The following is a 24,682-nucleotide window of genomic DNA, read 5'->3' as shown; positions in this document are numbered from 1 at the left end:
GCACTGTAGGCATTGCTAAAGGTTCTTTGCAGCATCCCTTTGGCCCCTAGCTGGAACCTCTTTCATATCATTTACTGTACCTGAATTCATATTTTCTTCCATCTTACTTTCCAACCTCTCCTAGCAATTCTTTCCTTGTGTAACTTTGATTCTTTTTTTCCTGTCACAACTTTAAAACTTTTATACTCCCAACATCTCTTTCAGTGCTGAATGACCTCATGGGTCCTAGTGCTGGGCATTTAGCCCAAATTTCATATTCCATTTCATTCAATGTTATTGTTATTGTTAGAATTTTTCTTCAAATAATACAGATTCTTCTAGACTTGCTATTTTCTTTGAGGTAAGCAGTTTTGTTTCATTGCCTCCTACATACAGAGGCAACAGAAAGCCCATTCTGGCATTGTTTTGAAGTTGCAAACAGCTCGAGTTGTCATTAGCAGTCCACTGTTTGTACAACATATGTTACCTTATCATCTTTTTACAGGTGGTATGGATTTTCCTCGAACAAAATAAATTTCACACAAGCAGATTTTCAAAGTTTAGTCGACTGCACGACCGGGAAAAAAGAATGTGGCCCAATAGATAAGAAATTGCCAGTATCAATATTAACTGACTGCGATAAAAATAAGGCTTTGTCACAAGCGCAGTGCAGCGCCATCGAGTTGGTAAGTATAAAGCTAACAATTTATCTGGTGGTGATTTCATTCTGGCTTCATAAATGTTTGTTCAGTTTCAGTCACCTTCCTCCTTCCTCCTTTAGTCATTTATTGTGCTTATCTTAGTTTAATGGTTTAGATAATATTTTGTAGTTTCTCTTTCCTACCCTCTTTCTGTCTAGTATTATGTAGCTGCAAGATCTATCCTATTAAGTGCTACAAAATATTAGCTATTGCTCAATGGTAGTTTTTATTGTTTATTTTCACTCTTTGATATGTTTTAGTCTGATCGTCTTACTAACTACACCTTTTTATTCAGTTTTATATTCCTCTGTAGTTTGTTAAATACATTTAATGGTTTTGAAATATTGTTGATGTAAGAGAAGTAACTACCTTATTGGCTCAAGCATTCATTAATTAATGTTTGCTCTCAAACATGTCTCTCATGTGAAAGTCCATGAATTGGTTAAGCATTAAGAAATATGTATGGTACTCTCAGCAACATGTGAAATGCTACCACACGATGTTCAAAGCAATCCCATCATGAAGGTTCTGAGGTCTCCGTGCAACGTCACTATTTTGTGTAGTGTTATATGTTTATTCATTGTCTTCACAGGGACTGTGGAGTAAAACTTCATACTTTATCACTTAAACTAATACCACTGAACAAGAAAACTGGAAAAAAAGTTTGATGGCTATCAAAACTGTTATTCAACTCAGATTAACTTTAGTATAACAGGTAAGGCAAGATGATTGCTGGTGATCGGATGGCATTGAGGAAGTTGGATGATGCAACTGGCATGTTTCCACTTAGAGACTTACAATTCAATTTTTCAATGAGGGGAGAACTGTGGGGAGAACTGAGCATGCAGTGCACTGATGTTTGCTTTCGGTTATGCTCGTAAGATGTGAATGGTGCATTCTGTTATTGGTTGAAGAGTACAAGTCAATGTTATGTGATTCTTGCAAAATAATTGATTGTTCAGTACATGCACAACTCAAAGAAAATTGTACAACTCAAAGAAAATTGTAAGAGCGACACTTACAGTTATGCATGTTCTGATGCACAGGTCATCTTTCACTTTGATATGGGTATTACTGTCTCCCCCTTTAAATTCATTTTCCTATTCTTAGGAAATCTTCCAACTTTCTATAAATTTCTCAGAGTTTTCATAATGATTGGATGAGGTCTGCTTGATAAATACAGTAGAAACTGCAAAAATACCAATTATTCTTTTGCCAGAGTAGTTATTAAATTGATACTGTGAAGCTTAATTCCCTGCTGAGCTAATTACTGTTTTAAGTTCCTAAAGTATAGTTCCATCCAGATTTTAATTTTTAAAAATTAAGCTTTCCCCTCAATAAGATTGAGGTTGCCTGAATTGAAAAAGGTTGAAAGATGACTGGTGAAGAATAGGGATGGTTAGTTTCAAGTGAGCCATTGCTCAGAGGCAGGCTAAAATGTGGAAAGGTGTTACAGAGAATAAGGATACACTATTTGGTATAGTACCTGAACCCAGGGAACACTATAGTGGCATTGACAAATGTATACAATAATTTTGTAACTGTTAAGGATGTATACGTAATGTAGATTGGAGTTTATTGCTGTATCAGGTACTTTTTAAGTTTTTTAATGTAATCTGTTGATGTGAGAGTAACTGACTTGGTATAAAAGTAAATGTATTTCATATGTGCCCATTGATTGGAGTATTTGTCACAATCTCACATAGCACATTTAGTTGCCTTATGAATGATGATAACCTTATAAACAATGTTCTCAAAGTTTTGGCCATGCCATAGCCTCAATATCATGGCCCTCCACAGTCTTTGAGTTTGAATATTCCTATACTGTGATGTAATTGATGCTTAGGATAGATTAGAATATATAGGGTGAAGGCCAAGCACTGGGACCTATGAGGTCATTCAATGCTGAAAGAGAAATTGACAGTAATTAGGTTTGAAAGGTGTAACAGGAGGAACAACTCCCAGTTGCACTATGAAAGAATTGTAATAGAAGGTGTAAAATTGGGAGTATTAGAATGAAAAGGCATTAATATCTGAGAGCTACAAGAGACTGTGAAAGGCAGTGACAAATGTCTAGCTACATTAGTTTGTTGATGTGCTGATGGGCTTTGTTTAATTTTATGAAGGGTTTTGAAACTTGAATGTTAGGAAAAGTGGGGCAGTGGCTGATATATTTTCTTAAAAACTAACTCCATGGAAATGACTTTACGGCAGAAAGAAAAACTGGCAGATTCTGTTATTTTAAAAGGATTTTTTTGTCCTTGACAACCTTTTTAGAGATGAATCTTAATCTCTATATAAGCATTTTATAATTTCATTGAAAAGTCTGTTAATTAACCCTTTTGGTATTATGAACAATTTCTTTCTCAGCTTTCACATAGGTCTGGTATATTAAGAAATCGCACAGCAATTTCCCCTTATATGATTCATTATCATAATTTTTGTCAGGATTCTCTCTCTTTGTGGCATAGACATTGAATGCATTCCCTCCTTTCTCCTCTGTCTGTGCACCTAACTTAACCTCTGGATGGATGTTTGATCTCATGGAGGTTTAAAGTATAGTTGTAAGTTCCTTTGAAATATTTTATCTTGGACTTGAGTGGTACCTATTGCTACATTGTACATTTTTTTTTTCAAATCCATAGGCCCAATCCAGTAATTATTATTTAGAATTTACCCATAAACAGGAAATGTTTCTGTGCGCAGTTTGTTACATTTTCCACACTGTTGTATAAGTAGGTTGTGAAGAACATTTGTGTACTGTACTTGAATTTAGTCTATGCAGAACTTATGTTATGAAGGTGTTAGGACACGTTGTACTCATAGTAGGTAATTTTGTGTACCTTTTGTCATGGTTAAGTTAGAGGTTAAATTGGACTTAAAGTAGCAGGTTGTACAGTTTTGTACCTTGAATGTTAAGATTGTGAAGTTTTTATGTCATAGTACATAATGGGTGTATTTAATTATTACCAAGATCTTGAACCCTATTCACCATTTAATATATTTTTATTTTAGTACCGCTCATATGTTCTTTCTAGGCTATTTTTATTTGAAGTAATTTTGTATTCTATATTCAATGAGTATTTCATGAATTTTCATTATTCTTTCTTCCAGTGTACAAGTGGCAATAATTTGCCAAGCGTCTTAGGATTAAGTGAAAATTTAAGTGTGGAAGACTTGCAGACCCTCCTCCCAGTATATTTATATCAGTCACAAAGAAGCAAAAGTTGTGAAGAGGAAGAGGGGAGTGCAGCAAGGAAGAAGCCAACACAAGCTGAAGGTATTTTGATGGGGCTAAGTTTCTGCTGGAGCAAATTTCTTGGTAGCTACAGTATTGGAGCTTTGTTGTAGGATTATTGTAGAGAACATTTATGTCATTTAGGAATTATGCTCATGCTCTTCTCTTTAACATTTTTCAAGCTTGAAAATCAAAGGCACTCGCTATTCTATAATAATGCTTAATAAGCAAAATTATAACTAATCAAACTGCCTGAACGTAGTATTTTAACAGAGTAGACTTACTTTCTTCCATCTTTATTTTAAAAGACAGCACAAACCTTAGTAGAAATGCTTTTAGGCAAGTATAATTCATAACCTAGGACTTAAGGAAAGCTTTAAAAAAAAAACAGAAGTAAAAGGGGAATGAAATAATTTCCAGAATGTTCTGAAAAATATTTCACAAACAGCTTGGGTACTCTGATAAATATTTTAAACCTTCAGGTTAGACTTCCTGAAGAAGCTGGGGGTAATGGATGTTCAGTATGTAGAGATATTATGAGGTTGAGGCTCAGATCATGTTTACGGACTGTGGATAGGAGCTTGTAATTGATAATGAGAGTTGGTGAGTACAATTTCCAATTAAGGCTTGTTGCTGCTTCGCGAAAGACTTTGGTTGTCAGGGTGCAGTAAGGGATATAAGATGGTCAAAGGCTGAAGCTTCATTTTCATTTTCAAAAGAATTTGCAAGTATCTACAGCACTGTATAACATTTTACATACTCATTTACCCAAAATCTCCTAAACTAAACAATGAAGTACAGTACGTAACTATTTACCTGGCCTCACTGCTAAGTTGTGGTACATTGTTTGTGACGTTTGCACTCTGGAAATTTAAGCGGACTATGTAGTTCAGCAATTTTATGTTCACCACTAGAATTGAAGAGTGCGATACATTGCTGTCTTTTTATTTGCTGGTGACGGTTTACCACAAAAACAATATGCCAAGATCCATGTAAACAATAGGTAAATGTTAAAGCAAAGTTTCGATGTAACTTGTAAAATAAAAAAACATGAAAGTGAGTTACAACATTCTATTACATATATTTATAAAATTATTCAGCTCATCTTGGTGAGTTGTGCAGATTTCTTTGGAGGTAGCATTGTACAAACAGAACCATATGTATCATCAAAATTAATTTCATTAAATTCATTATCTGCGTATTGAGGAAGTCCTGCTTTCATCCACTGAGAATATCTTGTTTTCGTTTGGGGATTTGATTTCATTGCCTATTCTCTCACCAAGATGAATTATCATGTACAGTAGTACAGATTCATCTTTATTTATACCATGTAAATGGTACAATACTAAATTGTTGCTCAGACTGAAGCTAGTCATCATGTTTATGATTAGTGACTCATTTATAATGGGTTAGTAGGTTGCCAGGTGATCAAGTAGCTACCATCATCATCTAAAACTTCCTTAACTTAGAGCTTTTGAGCCTAAGCTACAAATCCACATAGCAAGCATGTAATTGTTTTTACAGGAAATACCAGTGTCTCATTAAATGTTGTGTCTATGATGCATAATTTCATTTTATTTAGAACAGAAGAAAATGAGATTTAATGAAAAATTCCCATATTCTGAGCTGATATAAATACAGTACTGTGCAGAAGACATATTAAAGTCAAGACAGTTTGAGCTGTTGCTCACAACCCACAGGTGAAATTTATTTGAATTTTAAACATTCTTTTCATTTGCTGTACATGTAACAAATGCTATGTTTGTTTACAATGTAATTTTTCTCATTGACAACTTTCAGTGTGGGGTTATGGATTACTGTGTGTGACAGTCATCTCAGGATGTTCGCTGCTTGGAGTGTCTGTCATGCCAATGATGGCTCATAATTTTTACCAGAAGTGTCTGACTATTCTGGTGGGATTGGCAGCAGGTTCTCTGGCTGCATCGTCTCTCTTTCACCTCCTCCCACAGGTATGATATAAAAAGCAAATTGCATAGTTGTACCCCATAAAAAGTGTGCTGCACACTTTAGATAATATTGCATGGTTTTTTTTCCATCCCTTTCTGTCCCAAGTGTTATTTTTTCCACGTAGTCTTCCAACGTTTTAAACTTGACCCAATTGTGATTTTCCCCACACATTCCAAAGCATCCTTTGAGAATCAAGTATTGTGATTGTGGCCTGGTTAAACTACAATACAGTATATGTAATAATAATAATAATAATAATAATAATAATAATAATAATAATAATAATAATAATAATAATCACCTGCCTACCAATAATGTGGAAGTTACTAACAGGTATCATCAGTGAAAGGCTATACAACTACCTAGAGGATACAAACACCATCCCCCACCAACAGAAAGGCTGCAGAAGGAAGTGTAGGGGCACAAAAGTCCAGCTCCTGATAGACAAAATGGTAATGAAGAACAGTAGGAGAAGGAAAACCAACCTAAGCATGGCATGGATAGATTATAAGAAAGCCTTCGACATGATACCGCACATGGCTAATAGAATGCCTGAAAATATATGGGGCAGAGGAAAACACCATCAGCTTCCTCAAAAATACAATGCGCAACTGGAGGAATACAATACAAGCTCTGGAATAAGACCAGCAGAGGTTAATATCAGGAGAGGGATCTTCCAGGGCTACTCACTGTCCCCACCACTCTTCATAGTAGCCATGATTCCCATGACAAAAGTACTGCAAAAGATGGATGCTGGGTACCAACTCAAGAAAAGAGGCAACAGAATTAACCATCTGATGTTCATGGACAACATCAAGCTGTATGGTAAGAGCATCAAGGAAATAGATACCCTAATCCAGACTGTAAGGATTGTATCTGGGGACATCAGGATGGAGTTTGGAATAGAAAAATGTGCCTTGGTCAACATACAAAAGGGCAAAGTAACAAGGACTGAAGGGATAAAGCTACCAAATGGGAACATCATCAAACACATACATGGGATGGGATACAAATTCCTGGGAATAATGGAAGGAGGGGATATAAAACACCAAGCGATGAAGGTCATGATCAGAAAAGAATATATGCAGAGACTCAAGGCGATACTCAAGTCTAAACTTAATGCCAGAAATATGATAAAAGCCATAAACACATGGGCAGTGCCAGTAATCACAGGAATAGTGGAATGGACGAAGGCAGAACTTCACAGCATATACCAGAAAAGTAGGAAACATATGACAATACACAAAGCACTCCACCCAAGACCAAATACGGACAGACTATACATAACACGAAAGGAAGGAGGGAGGGGACTACTAAGCATAGAGGACTGCATCAACATCGAGAACAGAGCACTGGGGCAATATCTAAAAACCAGTGAAGACGAGTGGCTCAAGAGTGCATGGGAAGAAGGACTGATAAAAGTAGACGAAGACCCAGAAATATACAGAGACAGGAGAATGACAAACAGAACAGAGGAATGGCACAACAAACCAATGCACGGACAATACATGAGACAGACTAAAGAACTAGCCAGCGATGACACATGGCAATGGCTACTAAGGGGAGAGCTCAAGAAGGAAACTGAAGGAATGATAACAGTGGTACAAGATCAGGCCCTAAGAACCAGATATATTCAAAGAATGATAGGTGGAAATAACATCTCTCCCATATGCAGGAAGTGCAATACAAAAAATGAAACCATAAACCACATAGCAAGTGAATGTCTGGCACTTGCACAGAACCAGTACAAAAAGAGGCATGATTCAGTAGCAAAAGCCCTCCACTGGAGCCTGTGCAAGAAACACCAGCTACCTTGCAGTAATAAGTGGTACGAGCACCAACCTGAAGGCGTGATAGAAAACGATCAGGCAAAGATCCTCTGGGACTATGGTATCAGAACAGATAGGGTGATACGTGCAAATAGACCAGACATGCCGTTGATTGACAAAATCAAGAAGAAAGTATCACTCATTGATGTTGCAATACCATGGGACACCAGAGTTGAAGAGAAAGAAAGGGAAAAAATGGATAAGTATCAAGACCTGAAAATAGAAATAAGAAGGATATAGGATATGCCAGTGGAATCCATAATCATAGGAACACTAGGCACGATCCCAAGATCTCTGAAAAGGAATCTGGAAAAACTAGAGACTGAAGTAGCTTCAGGACGCATGCAGAAGAGTGTGATCCTAGAAACAGCGCACATAGTAAGAAAAGTGATGGACTCCTAAGGAGGCAGGAAGCAACCCGGAACCCCACACTATAAATACCACCCAGTCGAATTGGAGGACTATGATAGACCAAAAAATAAAAAATAAATAAATAATAATAATAATAATGATATGTACATAGTTATAATGCTAATACATTGCACATATTTTGGATTTTTATTTTATTAATAGCCACTTGTGGTCTTTCCTTTTAGGTAAAGTTTATTGCACTGTATTTGCAGAAGTAAAGTTGTTTATGATTATAGAAAAAGGTTTGATCAGAAATTGCAAAACTTATATTTTTCATCATCATTGATTATACTGTAAGAAGTCAGTATGCATTGTTGGCAAAGGCTAACACAGGGGTAGGCTAGTTTACAAGGAGTACCTTGCTAAAGTGATGGCTTTTATTATTAAATTGAATGTATCAAATATATTAGTTATCTTGTAATAAGCCTAGTGCAGCTCTGTGGCATAGCTATGAATAATTTAGCCTGGCTCAAAAAGTTTAAAGACATTAAACAAAGAATATGTTTAGAGTAATAATTCATAAAAAATGACTATTCAAGCATATTGTGTATATATTCATACTGTACTGTGAGTTATTTTTGTAATATAGTATTTTGTAAATAAAGAATGTGACATACACACTCAGTTGTTTATGCAAATCTTGTAGTAAGCACATTTATTAAAAGTACAACCTGAGACTGGTTGGTAACATCAACAGGAAACCCATTACAGTATAAAGTGAAATTGAAAAAAATATGTGGGTTCTTTTTCTTAAAGATGGAAATATACATTTTAGAATATTAATGGAGAGACAGCTCTCACTTTAAATAAAAATAAAAATTCTTTCTTTCTAAAATCTGTTCACCCTTTATTTTCAGGCTTTTCAGTTGCAGTCATCTGATAAGGGAAATCATGATTATCTTTACATATCACTGTTTGTTCTCCTCGGCATTTGGCTATTTTTCATGATAGAACGAATCATTAAAATCAGCCTAACTCATCAGTCTACGAAAGTACGTTAAAATATTTCCATCAGTATTTGTATTAAAGTTTGTTATTTATGGTAGCCTACTAAAATGTAAATGTTATCACCAAGACTCAATTATTCTTACTTAAAATAGAAGTTTGTTATTTAAAGTAATGTCTTCTTAAATGTATGTCTTGCAAGTAATGGTAACAAAACAGAAATTTATAAACCTGTAAGTTACTGTAAAGTATAAGTATATCTATGGTAATTTTGAGGAATTTGGTGTGAATTGATGTATAAGATTTGAAAATTGCTAAATTAGTACTAATAACATACCTTAGGCTTGTTGTTATAGTGAGGTTACACCCTTTCGTAATTTGTTAATCTTTTTTGTCTCTCTCAAGCAAGAAAAAAAGAAATATCCTGTGTCGCCATCAGATCAAGCAGTTTTGTGTGAAAATGGACGTGAATTTCAAATCCCAGAACAAAAGCCTCCTCCTCTTGCTAATACAAAACAAGACTCATTTCAAGGTGGAGAATTGGTGACCCCAACCTCAAATGGGTGTGGACAACAAGATATTCAACTCATATATGCCTCTCAAGAACAAGCAATAAAAGCTTCTTTTGGTCATAGTGAGGTAAGTGTTTTGAAGAACCTTCAGTACCATCTCGAGTGGGTCAATTCAAGCACTGTGGAAGTATTAACCCCCTTCCAGAGTTCCTACATGCAGCTTAACATCATAGAATAAGTTTTTATGATCATATTGTGCACTGTTACAGGGATACACTTGTATTGATAGATATGTTATTATAGTAGTACATTGTGTTTTTGTACATATGTATTATGTACTTCATACTCTACTCTCATTTTGTGATTTTCAGCGACCACAGAAGAACCATTCGCACTCTCACAACATAGAATTCCGGCAAGGTCAAGATTCTGTTATTAAAACAGTTGCTTGGATGATCATTTTTGGAGATGGATTCCACAATTTTATTGATGGTGTTTCAATAGGAGCAGCATTTTCAGAGTGCATTCTTACTGGCATCTCGATTAGTCTTGCTGTGATGTGTGAAGAATTACCACATGAACTAGGTAAGTGTACAAATATTAGTGTAATTTATGGATATTTGATGTTTTCATAAAAAATAAGCAACAACAACTCTATTTCTTCAATAAGTTGGACTAGTAACATAGTATATGCTGTAGTCGTATACCATATCAGTGGTTTTATAAATGAAAAAACTGTTTTGGAAAGCTTTATGATATTAAGTTGCATAAAATTTTGGTAGAATTAGTTTTTGAAGATGAAACCAGAGCCCTATTTGTTTTATTAAAAAACCCAGGATCATTACTCAATTCATCTACGGGTACAATGACTTAATTATGAACAGTTGTAATTATGTATGAAGCCGAAGATAATTGTAAGTACTTTGGTAAGTGGTTTTGTGACACTTTACAGTAAAAGACATTATTGACAAGGATTAAAGCAAGGTTTCCCATACTCATACTTGATGAAGGATTGGTTGAGGTGCCTTTGATTCATAATAACCACCTCTTCCACTATTTTTGTATGTTGAGGATTTCACAAAATTCATGATAGCACGGTGCCCCTCCCTGACTCTAATAACACAGTGATAGAGCTGAAGTTATGACATGCACAGGTTTCAAGGCCACCTTGGATGAGTGAAAAGGATTTATGCTAGAAAAGATTTGGAGTTTATTGTTGAATACATATTCCCTTTCTGTTGCTTGTTCCTGTGTGTTACATAATAGTGTGGGTATATGTTTAACATAGCTGTAGTACATATGTATTCCCTTTCCTGTCCTTTTTCCCATGTTATCATGGTACTATAGCAGCTGTAGTACATATTCCCTTTCCTGTCCTTTTTCCCATGTTATCATGGTACTATAGCAGCTGTTGTACATATTCCCTTTCCTATCCGTATTCCCATTTCCTTCAGAATACAGTATAATTGTGTGTATGAAATAACTTTATTACGTTCAATTTACCCCATTCCAGAAAATAATATCCATAAAGTTTATCTGTGAGGAGAGATGAAGTTTGCACTGGTGGCATTTGTGATGGTGTTTGTGCATTGAATCATATATTAGTTTGTTTATACTCCAGGTTGATGGAAAATGTCATTGTTTGACTTTGTTTTCAAGAGGAGTATGAGGTTTTAGAATGGATGTAGATGCTGAATACAGATATGTAATAAATGTATATTGTGATATTTTTGAGTTAATATAATCATCAGTGTTAAAAGTAAGGAGCTTATCTTCAGGATTATTGTAAATTATAAAGCGGTTTGTTTCAGGTGACTTTGCTGTGTTGTTGAATGCTGGTATGACTGTCAAACAGGCAGTGGCATACAACTTTTTATCGTCTACAACTTGCTATATTGGATTTGCTCTTGGGGTTTTCCTCGGTGAGTTTCTACAGAATACGTCTGGTATTTTTGCTCTGGCCGGTGGGATGTTCCTTTATATTGCCCTTGTAGATATGGTAAGTTAAAGCTATAATTTTCAATTTTTTTTGGCATTATTTCATGCATGTTAGGTGAACCTGTCATCTCTCTATACTTTACTTTCTCTGACTATTATGAAGAAATTTAAGTGAAAGTTTCTTGCCGCTAGATTTTTCATATTCTCTTGATTGTTTTTACTCTTACAATGGAGGTCTCCCATGAATAAAATGACATGTAATCAATAAAGGCAATTGTATGGTTTTTGGAATGTCATGCAATTGATTTTTAGTGACTTGTAAAATGTAGATGGGAAAGGTAATTTATCAGGATGTGTTGAACATTCAGTAATTAATTAAATGGACAGTAGAATGTACAGTATTTACAATGGATAGAAGATGCCATTTGTTTTCATTGTTAATCACTATGTCCTTACGGACAAATGAAGCTCATTTAGTCTTTAACTGATTCTTAATCATTACTTTTAGAAGACAAAGATGTTGGTAAGTTCCCTGATCTTCCTTAAATCTGTGGACTGATGTGTTCCTTTGGTTTTGGACATCTTCCAAAGTAGCATGATTGTTTAGATAAAGAATTTTGAGTAACTGCAACTGTTAGGAGGCTATTTTGAGAAATGTATTAAAGTATGAATACTGTCAGAGACAGTTTGTATTTATGAAACAAAACATGCTTCCAAAATTTTAATTTTCTTTGATTACTAGGAGTGCCCTAGGAAAATCTCATATCTTGGGCCCTTTACTTTCTCATGATGGCATTATTAATTGCAGGTACCTGAAATGAATGAGGTCGCTAGCAAAGCTGCTGAAGATGGTACAGTGAAGTCTGCCCTGTACGTCCTTCTACTGCAGAACGTTGGAATATTCTTAGGAATCATGGTGCTCTTTGTCTTAGCCTTTTTCCAGGATGAAATGATCATCATGTAGAGTATTTATTAATTTTTCATGGGTGAATGTTGAATCACTGGCCTTTATACTCTCATAAAGCATTTTCAAGGCAGTGCCTATTAAATAATAGATGAAACAGTAAATAGATATTTACTCTGTTAGAGCATTGTTGTTATTCCATTGTACTATTTATTCAGTTTTATTATTATAGCTTTTACAAAAAAGTGCCCAATGGAACTGGTTAGTTGCTTAGTTTTATGACAAATGATACTGATATAGTACTGCAAAAGACTTAATACTGTAGCTGAACAACAGTTCCAGTATGTACAGTGCCCACTTTGGTGGGAATTTTAGTTTTCTGTTAAGTTGTATATATTTTACATACACTTTTGTAGTTTCACATTAAATTGACATCGATAATCTCTTGTTAATTGAACGCTGTACCTTATCACTCTTTTGATCAGAAGAACCCAAAAATTCTCTGCACTCAGGGATTATTTGTACTAATACAACTTGGAACATAAATGTACGATGGCTTTCCATTCCACTTGTAGAGTAATTGAATTGAAAACTGAATCCGGTGTACAGAATAGTATTTTAAAACTTTAATGTTAAAGACGACCCATAAGACTTATCTGTGATTCTTTTTATCACGTCAATAGAAACCTATGTATTCAGTGAATACAAGAAAGTCATAGTTACTGTATTATAGTTGATATGTTAAAATTCTTTTGTTAGGGATTTTAATGTGTCCACATATAGTAGTTATGTATAAATATTTTTTGTGAAAAAAATAATAAAACAGATTTTGCATAATTGCACAACTTTTTGTTATCATTGCACTTCAAGCATGGTTGTAAACGTATTCCCTCCAATCACTGTTGTAGTATTCAATATATGTCGCTTTCTACAAGTAAATCATCAAGAGTATTCCTTAACTATAACAAACAAGAAAATTAGTATACAAGCCAAGGCTACTACTGTATTATGTATACATTTATAGTACTTACAGGAATTACAGCTGCTGATTTTGTAACTTCATTACCAAGGCAGTTAAACCATGGTATACCCCATATTTCCTGTAAAGGACAGTGAGAATATTTTATGAATATACTTGGAAAAGAAAACGGTGTCTAAGGAAAACCTTAAATATTTGTTTGGGTAATATCTAGTCTCTTTTCAAAACCCTCTGACACATTTACAATGCTATGTAACAGCACTGTCAGGATGCTCTAAACTTGATAGTAAACTAAATATTTCATATAATAAAGTTACCAGAAATATAAGGTAAATATCAAATTCATTAACCATTTTTTTCAAACATATATAACCAGTTCACATTAAGGTTTACAGGATAGAGCAGATCAGGTGTTTCCGAGGAAACTAATCAAATCCTGATGGCTTGTAACAATTTCTGCATTATTTCTTGAATCAACATGCTTTAGGGCATAAGAAAGGCAACACATTGTTCAGCATTTCATATACTTACTATGGTTCTCAATTTACTGTTTTGAAATGGGTTGCTACATCATACCCATATGGGGTCTCCGTTATCTCTAAAATTGTCTAGAACATATAATGAGAAAATTATCATAAATGAAGTTATGCCAATGAAGGATATGATAGTTTTGGTAGCATGATTGCCATGCAGATTCTTGCTGGGTGCTTGTTTTCATTTTCAAAAATATAAATTATTATAGTACTTATCGTGGAAGGCCTTTTGCAAAATACTGAGGATACATCTGCTTTGTAGTTATTGCACAGACAAAACTTTGAATTCATAATTAAAATTTGCTTTAAAAGTCACACAGTTAAACCTGTATTGGGAAAAATCACCCATAACTTAACAATGAAAAGATAATGAAAATAACTGAATTTTGGAATAGTATAGTAATAATTATCAATGTTATTTTTGGACTGAATCATCTATAAGTTTTCCTTCAAAATAAGGTTTTTGGCTTTGTATTCCTTTCAATACAAAGCACAAATCTATAACAAGAACTCATTCAGCAGATGTAATATTTTACATACAAGAGAATTTTACCCATGAGACGTACAGTCTCCAATGAAAATTTGTTTCAAAGTAATTTCCTTGTTTGATAATGACAAAACTTACTTTTACTTATGCCATAATGGGTAATCAAATGGCCTCACTCAGAATGCATGTAGATCAGAGGGGTGGGAGGGTGGCACTCTCAGTATAAATTTTAAAAAAATATTACAAATTGCAAACCCTTTCCTTTTACTGAAACCAACCAGCAATCTGGAAAGGACTAGATTCATTTCCAGATCTTGGCTTTGTTTTTGTAAGACTGGAGATCTTCAAACAGATCAGTACATTTGCTGAAAATTGTAATTTTCAGACTAAAAGTGCTACAGAAACTTTTCAAGAGTATAATTTTTAAAAATACCCTTGCACAACAAATTAATTTTTTACTTTGCTAATTGTATGAAGATGGTAAAAATAAAAATATGGGGATATGTTGGACTGATGATAACAGATCAGTATTGACCCTTGAAACTGAAAAGAAAAAAAATGTGAACATATACATTCAAAAGCACATACAGTTCTGGAGTGTGGAGAGGGAGCAAGGCAATTGTAAAATGAGGAGGTCACAATTTACGCCACAAAAACAGCAGCGTTAGGATCCTAAACTGATTAAGACAAGGCCATGTAGATTAATCATATCACCATATTAGTAAAGAACTAAGCAGAATAACAATATATTCAGAGATGAGTTATTCAATGGTAATTTCTCAAGAAAGAAAGCTCTGTAGAAGAAATCAACTTTAGGAAATAAATAAACAGTGGGTCCCAGACAAGGGTGTAGTATGGCTCCATAGCACCTCAGTGGTGTTTTCGGTATGGCCATGAGTTCGATTCTCGGGCATTCCATTGAGGTGTGAGAGATGTGTATTTCTGGTGATATAAGTTCACTCTCGACGTGGTTTGGAAGTCATGTGAAGCCTCGAAGAATAACCACTGGTTCCATGCAACATAAAAATACTATACAAAATACAAACAAACAAAAGAGGTACCAGGGTATGTGGAGAAGATTAAAACTGCAAAAGAAAGCCAGTGTAGGAATGTATAAAGATACTGTTAAACCAACTTTCCTTTACAGAAGTGCAGTACTGATGGTAAGCACAAATGACACGAAGAAGGTAGCAGCTACTGAAATGAACTGTTTGCTCACTGAATGAGGGAGAAATTTGGAGACATAATAAAAGTTGTAAAACCTTAGCGCAGATGAAAGGTGGATCATTATTTTGAGATGGTTTGGCTATGTGATATGAACGAAGGACAATAGGCTTTTTAAAAAGATGTATAATTCAGAAGTGTTAGGAGGCAGAGCTGAAAAGGCTTGGATAAATGACATTAAAGAGACATTAGAAAGTATATATAATATTTAAGAAGCGTGAAGGTGCAGCCAAGACAGAGGGAAACGACAAAGTATGTAGGAGTTCTGACACAACACTAAAGAGCCTTCTGTGTAGGTGTATGAACAGCTAATGCTGCTGAAGTTTTCTATGTAGAAGGTTCATCCATAATTTGTGTAGGTGTAAAGTATGAAAGGGTAGTGCGACCACTCTCGTTTTTATTTCGCTAGAAACAATCAGAGGTTTTATATATACGTAAGTGTGCGTGTGCATACAAACATACATACATTATATGTATATGTGTATGTATGTATGCATGTATGTATGTATGTATGTATGTATGTGTATATATATATATATATATATATATATATATATATATATATATGATATATATATATATATATGATATATATATATATATATATATATATATATATATATATATATATACACATAGACACACGTATGCATACATATAAACCAGTGTTCAACTTCCCAATTCTCACTTGCTAAGCTGTCTTGCGAGCAACCACAAACCACACACTCTGGATCTAGTTCAACTAATATATATTTCCAGATAGAAACTCCCATGAAAGAAGACACGATACAGGCACCGATAATAATTACTTGGGAAAAACGTGCAAGGAAAAACAAATGTTTTTTTCCGAGGCTTTGCTTCAATGACCTAAATACTGAAGCACCAAAACTAGGTCTAAATTTATCACACGTCCTACAGAAACCACGAAGGATTTACATGTGCATCAAAACACGATAATTACAACGAACTTCTGTATTCTTTTTTTTTTCCTCTATGGTCCTGTAAAATAGCTCCTCTTGATGGGTTACAAGAAATATTCGTTAATAAATGAAGTCTAATTTTCGCCCTTGAATCCCTTATTTATTATTATTATTATTATTATTATTTTTATTATTATTATTATTATTATTATTATTATTATATTTTTTTGATTATTATTATCAATTATTATTATTTATTATTATTATTTATTATTATTAATTATTATTATTGAAGAAGGATATACCCTAATTCATGTGGCCATGCGTTATTATTATCGTTATATTATCAATACGTATTATTATTATTCAAAGATAAACCCTATTCATATAGAAGAAACTTACAGGTGCCTGCTTTATTATTATTATTATTATTGGAGAAACAAATCCACAGTTATGTAAATGTACATATATTTCAGTTTAAAAAACAGCAAAGATAGCTTTCGGGAATCTGTTCGGTTCTCCTTATCAATCGGAGATTGATAAGAGGGGGGTGGGGGGGGGGACCGAACAGATTCCCGAATGCTATCTTTGCTGTTTTTAAACTGAAATATATGTACATTTACATAACTGTGGAATTGTTTCTCTATTTGAAGACTCGTGCTACTATGAGGATTTTTAAATTATTATTATTATTATTATTATTATTATTATTATTATTTTATTATTATTGGAGAAACTAATCCACAGTTATTTATATGAATGTCCATATATTTAACCTTAAAAACAGCAAGGATAGCTTTCAGGAATCTGTTCGGTTCCCCTTAGCAATCAGATTGATAAGGGGAACCGAACAGATTCCCGAAAGCTATCCTTGCTCTTTTAAATTTAAATATATGTACATCTACATAACTGTGGATTTGTTTCTCTATTTGAAAACTCGTGCTACTATGATGATTTTTTCAATATTATTATTATTATTATATTATTATTATTATTATTATTATTATTATTATTATCCGGAAGATAAAACCTATTCATATGGAACAAGCCTAGGGTAGACATTCTTTATTATTATTATTTTGGTAAAAGGCCCTCTTTCAGACAAATTCTGTTAAAGAGAATGGCAGAATTAAGCGAGATGATTTTATACATTGTTTTTTTCTATTTTTATTATTTTTCTTACAACAGAAAATAGAAAAAAACAATATATAAAATCAACTCGCTTAATTCTGCCATTCTCTTTAACAGTATTATTATTATTATTATTATTATTATTATTATTATTATTAGATAATAAAATACAGTACAAAAGTACACGTACAATTGTTGTAGGATAGTAATAAAGTTGCGCCGTTTAAACAATTAAAAAAATCTAACGGTAGGAAGAAATATTTGAAAAGATTGTAAATTTACCTACTTGTCTGTTGCTATTCTGCCGTCTGTGCAATAATAAAACTTAGCGGTTGTGGGCTTCCGGGAGACTCATTTTGTCGCTCGAAGACAGCAATACATTTCCTCAACTTCTGCTTCTCGAGTATTTTTTTTTCTAAAGAAGTGCGCATGCGCAAATCATGTCAACGAATAGCCCAGACGAACATGATGTGTGTTACCGGGACTGTACGTTAGTCAAGTCCCATCTTCCGACCGAGTTACTCATCAGATTCCGCAGAGCGCTGTGGTGACTGACTGACTTGGGATTCTGCCTGAAGGAAAATTCTGTTTATTTACAAGTTAAAATGTTGAATTTTAAGAATCACGCACAGTTATAAATATATTGTGAACTAACGGGGTTTGTGTAAGTTGTCATCGCGTGATAATCTACATTCTGTTAGAAATGTTTGAGAGAAAACTGCTGTGTAAAAATGAACTGACATAAGTTTAGCGAGATCGTTTACCACAATTCACACCACTCATTGCAATGTATTAATGCAGAAATGTTAATTCAGCTATAAAATAAATGAACTACAGGCTGCTATAATGCGCAGGTCAAATATGGAAAATGACATTTCGAAATTAAAACTCCATAAAAATTCGAATGAAGGATACTACCGTTCGGAAGTGCACGTGAATCTCTCCAAATCGTGACTCTGCGATACAACCTCCTAGCAGGGATACTAGGATCAAGCAAGTCTAGCCTCGAAGTCCTTTTTGGGATCTTCCATATCTCTTGCATTACACTTTCCAAGCAGCTCACAGGCAAATCAAGTTAGCGAGGGAGGTAGAAGGAACAAGGCAAGTCACGCCTCGTTCCCCGCTATCCAGACCGTGATGTCTCCCCTTCTCTCGTGCTCGGGTTTAATCATAGTGGTGATTTTAGGCGTATTAGGGCAGATCAAGCTCTCTCATCAACAGGCGGCTCTTCATTCACCTCCCTCGGGCGGAGATGACGACGACGACGCTATAGGCCTACCACGACCATCACCAACGCCAACAGAGGCGCCAGCGTCCGCCGAGCCCTTACTGGGCACCATGGTCATGCCAGCGGTGCCGCAGTCGTTCCCGCTGGTCGAATTCACAGACTACGGAGTCCAAGGGCAGCTCATGCCCTCCGCTCGGCAGCGACACGGTGCCAGACCCCACGTCGAAAATCGCTTCGGGTATAACGCCCGGGTTCCCCCGGTAGGAGGTCGAAGAACCCACGGTGGGTCCGTCATTCCCGGATCTGTCCCCGTCAACACGTATCACAATCCCACGACGGGTTTGGCGGAGATACGCAACGGGAAGATCAGCAATCGACCCAGGGTGACCCACGGGGGATCTGGCAGCAGCCCATACGCCGGTGGAGCGTCTTGGGATCACGGCACCGGAGGAGGAGGAGGAGGGGGCGGGGGAGGAGGGAGCTTGATAAAATCAACAGGATACGGAAGCATAAGAAGAGAATCAAATAGCGCAGGATACGGTGGGGTGATAGATCGGTCTAATCCCATAGACTACTTTGATTATCGAGAAGAATCAGAAGAGGAAGGAATCGATGATGTTCACGGCATCAGCGGAGGATACGACTTGAACGACGAAGGACAAGGGACACTTCATGCTGCTTTGCAAACGTTGTGGGAGCACAGGTAAGGTGTGGGTTCGTTAATAACTTAGATGCCCTTACTAGAGCAGGTGGGCAGGTACAAGAGTCTACATAATCCTCACTTAATCAAATTTCTGATTGAGCTGAGCTAGATATATCGGCTGTTATTCCTATAAAAAGCTTTTAAATAATGCAGTTAAACGGTTGACTATTAAATACGGCGACAGTCTTATCAAAGCATTGTTCATTCTTAATACATGCAATAAATACGCACAATTATAAGCGAACATTATGCAGCGTGACATTAGTAATGTTCCCTCTCTAGTAACTATTCTAAGCGTGCAAACACGCACCATCTGAGCTGTAGAACAGAAAAACAATACTCTGGCATAAGGCCAAGAGATTAAACAGCAACAACAATAAACCTAAGAGGGAAAAACAATAAAACAAACTTCGTTTCTTAGCGTACTCAGAGACACATCACTACTACTACTCAGGCGGCAGCCTTTAAACACCGCTAGACCGATGCCAACCAACCACTCCACTCTTCCCAGAGAGAGAGAGAGAGAGAGAGAGAGAGAGAGATGCTCCAAACGGTGGCGATATGCAGACAGGTGTATACTGTGCGATCATAATCTAAATCAAAAGCAGATTAGAGAGAGATGGAGAGGCGCGCGTAACCCTGATCGCGCGTACATACGGGTCAATTTCACCCCACACGCCTCCTGCCGGCAACAGCGCCCCATAAGCTGCCGACTCTCTCCCGCCTCTGCAATTGCATGCCGCAGCAACCCGGACTTGGCAGCGCTGTTGCAACCCGGGTGTCCGTAAGGCTTACGTGGCACCGTATAAATTCCATTATCATCATCATTATAATTCCGCGTTTTGCGCGTCTCTCTCTCTTCTTCTCTTTCGCTCGCTCTCTACTCCTCTCTTCCAGCTCTTCCATTTTTGATTTCCGGATATTGACCAAACGGTGGTACTACCTCCTACCTAGGAGGCGGGGGATGGACCCAGGTAGCCAGCCGGCCACACGAGTCCACTGGAACCTGCGTGCGTATGTGCGTTTTGTCTATTATTTGCAAGGCGTTTTAGTTGTTTACCTTTTAACGTTACCTTTTATTTAAAGCTGAAATATCAGAGTAAATTCACTCGTGACTCGGATTTTATTGACTAACAATAATTCAGCTTTCTTAGACGTGATGAAAAATCGAGTGCATAACGTAGAACCTCTGGAGAGAGAGAGAGAGAGAGAGAGAGAGAGAGAGAGTCCACACAGCACAACTCAGACCATTATACGCTTCACCACAAGTTAATGTAAGCAGACACGGACAGATAGACAGACAGATATATTCCGTAATTACATACCCAGTGTTATCTACCACTTATCAATTGATATACGTATATCTTCAATCGTTATTAAAACATTATCGGTAATATTACTGACGTTATCATTTTCTTACGAAAAGCAATGTTGTTATTGGTACTCCTGGTCGTTTTGTTGGAATGTGTGAGCGGAAATATCTATACCATATTATTATTATTATTATTAGACGCGTAAGAAATTAGCCATCCGGTTTTCATGGATTACTTAAGACGAGGCATGCATCATAAAATTTGAAGATATAGAGGCCCATTAAAACACTGTATACACGTGTACATAGTGCTATTATTATGGGTCTTTTTATCTTCATATGTAGTGTAGTCTTACATCATAGTAAAAGACATTCTTGATATTACACACACACACACACACACACACACACACACACACACATATATATATATATATATATATATATATATATATATATATATATATATATAATATGTGTGTGTGTACATTATATACATACATTTACACACACAAATATATATATATATATATATACATATATATACATATATTTACACACAAATATATATTTATATATATAGATATATATATATATATATATATATATATATATATATATATATATATATATATATATATAGATGATATATATATACCGTAACATCGACACCAGCCGTGCACCATTACCTATTCTGCACTGATCTTTTACTTCTACAAGCTACGTTCCCCGAATGTCTCTGCCATAACTGTCCAAACCTCACCTGCGGACGAGATCCGTCTCGTAAATCCCCAGTACTGACGGACATCCTCGTGATTTTTTGGTTATTTTGATCTTTGCTTACGCATTCAGTTTTCAGGTAACTATGGATGATAAAAAAACTCGTTTTTTAATGTATTTTTACCATCTGATCTTCGGCGTTGATAGCTTAGACATAACTAGTGTAAGGTTATATGTAATAAGCCACAGGGAAATAGTCTTATCAGTAAGTTTATATATATATATATATATATATATATATATATATATATATTTTATATATATATATATATATATATATATATATATATATATATATATATATATATACATATATGGGGATACAATCCACAATGAAGTAAAATCCTCTTGTAGTTTAAAATATATATCTCTAGTACAGGATTAAAGCTTTCGACCATCATGGTCGAAAGCTTTAATCCTGTACTAGAGATATATATTTTAAACTACAAGAGGATTTTACTTCATTGTGGATTGTATCCCCATTTACTTAGAGGTACGACATAGTACCTGGCTTCTGCATATATATTATATATATATATATATATATATATATATATATATATATATATATATATATATATATATATATATATATATATATATATATGAAATTAAGCCACTGGAAAAGAATTACTGTGATATATATATCCGTAGGGTGATGAGTTTATATAATATATAGATATATATATATATATATATATATATATAATATAATATATAATATATAACATAACGCTATTGGAAAAGAATTACTGTTATATATATATACATCCTTAGGGTGATCATCTTAGGAATCTCCCAATGGAAAAGAATTACAGTGATATACAGACGATTATGACAATAAAACTACGATAGTAAAACAAAAACATTATTTCACTGACAGTTCCATTACCCCCGCCACATGCAATCTGCAAGCAAGCACAATGTGACGTCAGTCTCGTGACGTCGAATTACACGAACGAACAAATTCTTGAGTTCATGAACACAGTCACTGACTTCCATATTGGTCGTTTCCTGTCCGACTTTGATACAGATATACTTTTCAGGTATTCGTAATTAAGCTGGGTAAAGCTTTCTTTTAAGAATGACCGTACACAAGGCACCGGCGACACATTTCAGACACTTAATGGTGCTCCGTGCTGCTTTGCACTGCAGCGTGGGAATGCGCCGAATTATTTTAGAAAACAAATACTTCTGGTCGAGACTACGGCCCGCGGCCACCTGCTTGCGCTGTTAATTATCGGTGCTTGCCACGAACAATGCTCTTCAAGAAAGGTAACTTGGGAAAGCGGAGGCAAACTCTAGAACGAATTGTAAGCAATCGTAAATGGAATGAACGATAAATTGAAAACTGGTATCGTATGAATGTTCCTCATACCCACGGAACCTATAACTCGAATCTCCTACTCATCCATACTTTACTGACTTTGGAATGGAATGGCATGGAATATGGAATTCAGGCTTGAGGCCAAGCACTGGAATCCGAAGGATTATTCAGCCATACTGACTTTGGGACAAGACACCAAAATCCAGGTTTTTCGAAATTCTAGGCGAGCAAGTTAACATGGGACGAAACAGACCACTGTTTACGAAATAGGAAATTAAAAGCATAAACACATCTATTTTACGGGTAAAACATTCTGTGACTCTTCAATGTGAAAGATTTGTATTTTTTAAAAAACAAAATCGACTCAATAAAGCCAGTTAGAATTTCTAGACAGCCATGACGTATGCCGTGGGATCATATCCCACTCGGACCCCGAATAAAACATTATTTAATTTCTTTAGTAACTTTCTGCTTTATTTTTTTTCGCGCGTGAACTCGACAGGGAGACCATCCCGTTAGCATCGCGAGACATTTCCCCAGCTAATAGCAGGGCGTTTAACATCATCCCATGTCACTACTTACTACAGACCTCATTATCGACAGACCTCAGTATCTACAGACCTCATTGTCTAAAAATCTCATCATCGTTATCTCTTCTCTAATTGCGCCAACAATGTCTTTGGTTAAACAGCGTCTGTGACACCAACAAGCAGAAAAAAAAAAAAGAGTTGCGTGCACAAACAGTAAACAGTGGACAGAAAAGCGCTACCTTCATTATTTAGTCGATGCGTTCGGAGTGGACTCTTCTTCTTCTTCTTCATAGCAGACTTGGCTCCGTTCGGTCTCCCTTCACTCTACTGCAGCTGAAGTTTGCCGTGCACTGAAAATATTCAAAGAATTTCGGGGGAATATTAATACACTTTCTGAAAATACTAACTACTTTTCTCTAATGTTCATAAATTGGCTGAACACATCAAGATGTTATTAATATATTGCTGTAATTGTCTGAACACATCTAATATCTGTAAAGATTGGTAAATTTTCTGAAAAATATTATTGTTCGTAACTATAATCAATCGTCTTAAATTAATTAATTTTCTGAAACTAATAAGCATTCTGAATATAATATAATGATTTCAATTTACTTAATCAGAAAGTTGTAAGAAACTTTAAAAAAAAACTAATGGACATTAATAATAAAAATATATTGATTGCGTGGTTCTGAACTTAATGGAACTCACTAAACGATTTGTTCAATTATTTTCTTACAGTTTGTTCGATAAATTTTGCATAAAAATATACAGTACAGTTGATTATCGATTCCCTCCCTACTTAGCAGATTTTCTTGTCGAACCTGCTTTGAAGACGTATACCTTTTGTCAGAAGAAATTATATATATATATATATAACATATATATATATATATATATATATATATATATATATATATATATATATATTATCATCCTTACATTTATCCAAAGTACTGGATGCTACTTCTGTAGTTCTCCCTTTCCTGTGGCTTATATTGATCAAATATTTTCCCGGTAAAATGTAGAGCAACTCACGCCCTAAAATCACAGTACCTCGTGTTAATCAACTCCTTCAGATGCGCAGAAAATTACAAAATTGC

At 35.2% G+C, this 24,682-nt stretch overlaps 2 protein-coding genes and 1 long non-coding RNA gene across 5 annotated transcripts in view; 2 read left to right on the top strand and 1 right to left on the bottom strand.

The window, feature by feature from the left end:
• The window catches only part of LOC135226406 (metal cation symporter ZIP14-like), a 198,569-nt gene extending 185,299 nt beyond the window's left edge, over positions 1-13,270 (top strand). For all 3 annotated transcript variants that reach the window (XM_064265925.1, XM_064265926.1, XM_064265927.1), the window contains exons 3-10: positions 485-665; positions 3,795-3,960; positions 5,719-5,888; positions 8,984-9,118; positions 9,477-9,710; positions 9,955-10,168; positions 11,395-11,582; positions 12,330-13,270. In XM_064265925.1, the coding sequence (XP_064121995.1) occupies positions 485-665; positions 3,795-3,960; positions 5,719-5,888; positions 8,984-9,118; positions 9,477-9,710; positions 9,955-10,168; positions 11,395-11,582; positions 12,330-12,485 (1,444 nt within the window). In that variant the 3' untranslated portion in view covers positions 12,486-13,270. The remainder of the gene's footprint in view (positions 1-484; positions 666-3,794; positions 3,961-5,718; positions 5,889-8,983; positions 9,119-9,476; positions 9,711-9,954; positions 10,169-11,394; positions 11,583-12,329) is intronic.
• A 13-nt stretch (positions 13,271-13,283) lies between these two features.
• LOC135226407 (uncharacterized) overlaps positions 13,284-24,682 on the bottom strand; it is an 18,508-nt gene continuing 7,109 nt past the window's right edge. The window contains exons 2-3 of the long non-coding RNA XR_010317222.1: positions 23,819-23,929; positions 13,284-13,525 (exon numbers count right to left, since the gene is read on the bottom strand). This is a non-coding gene — a long non-coding RNA (uncharacterized LOC135226407). The remainder of the gene's footprint in view (positions 13,526-23,818; positions 23,930-24,682) is intronic.
• LOC135226405 (uncharacterized) overlaps positions 18,101-24,682 on the top strand; it is a 24,182-nt gene continuing 17,600 nt past the window's right edge. The window contains 1 exon segment of the mRNA XM_064265924.1: positions 18,101-19,630. Coding sequence (XP_064121994.1) covers positions 18,837-19,630 — 794 coding nt within the window. The 5' untranslated portion in view covers positions 18,101-18,836.

The sequence above is a fragment of the Macrobrachium nipponense genome, chromosome 14 (assembly GCF_015104395.2).
Source record: "Macrobrachium nipponense isolate FS-2020 chromosome 14, ASM1510439v2, whole genome shotgun sequence".
NCBI lineage: Eukaryota > Metazoa > Arthropoda > Malacostraca > Decapoda > Palaemonidae > Macrobrachium > Macrobrachium nipponense.
Note: the sequence above shows the minus strand (reverse complement) of the source record. Positions and strands in the feature narration are given on the sequence as shown.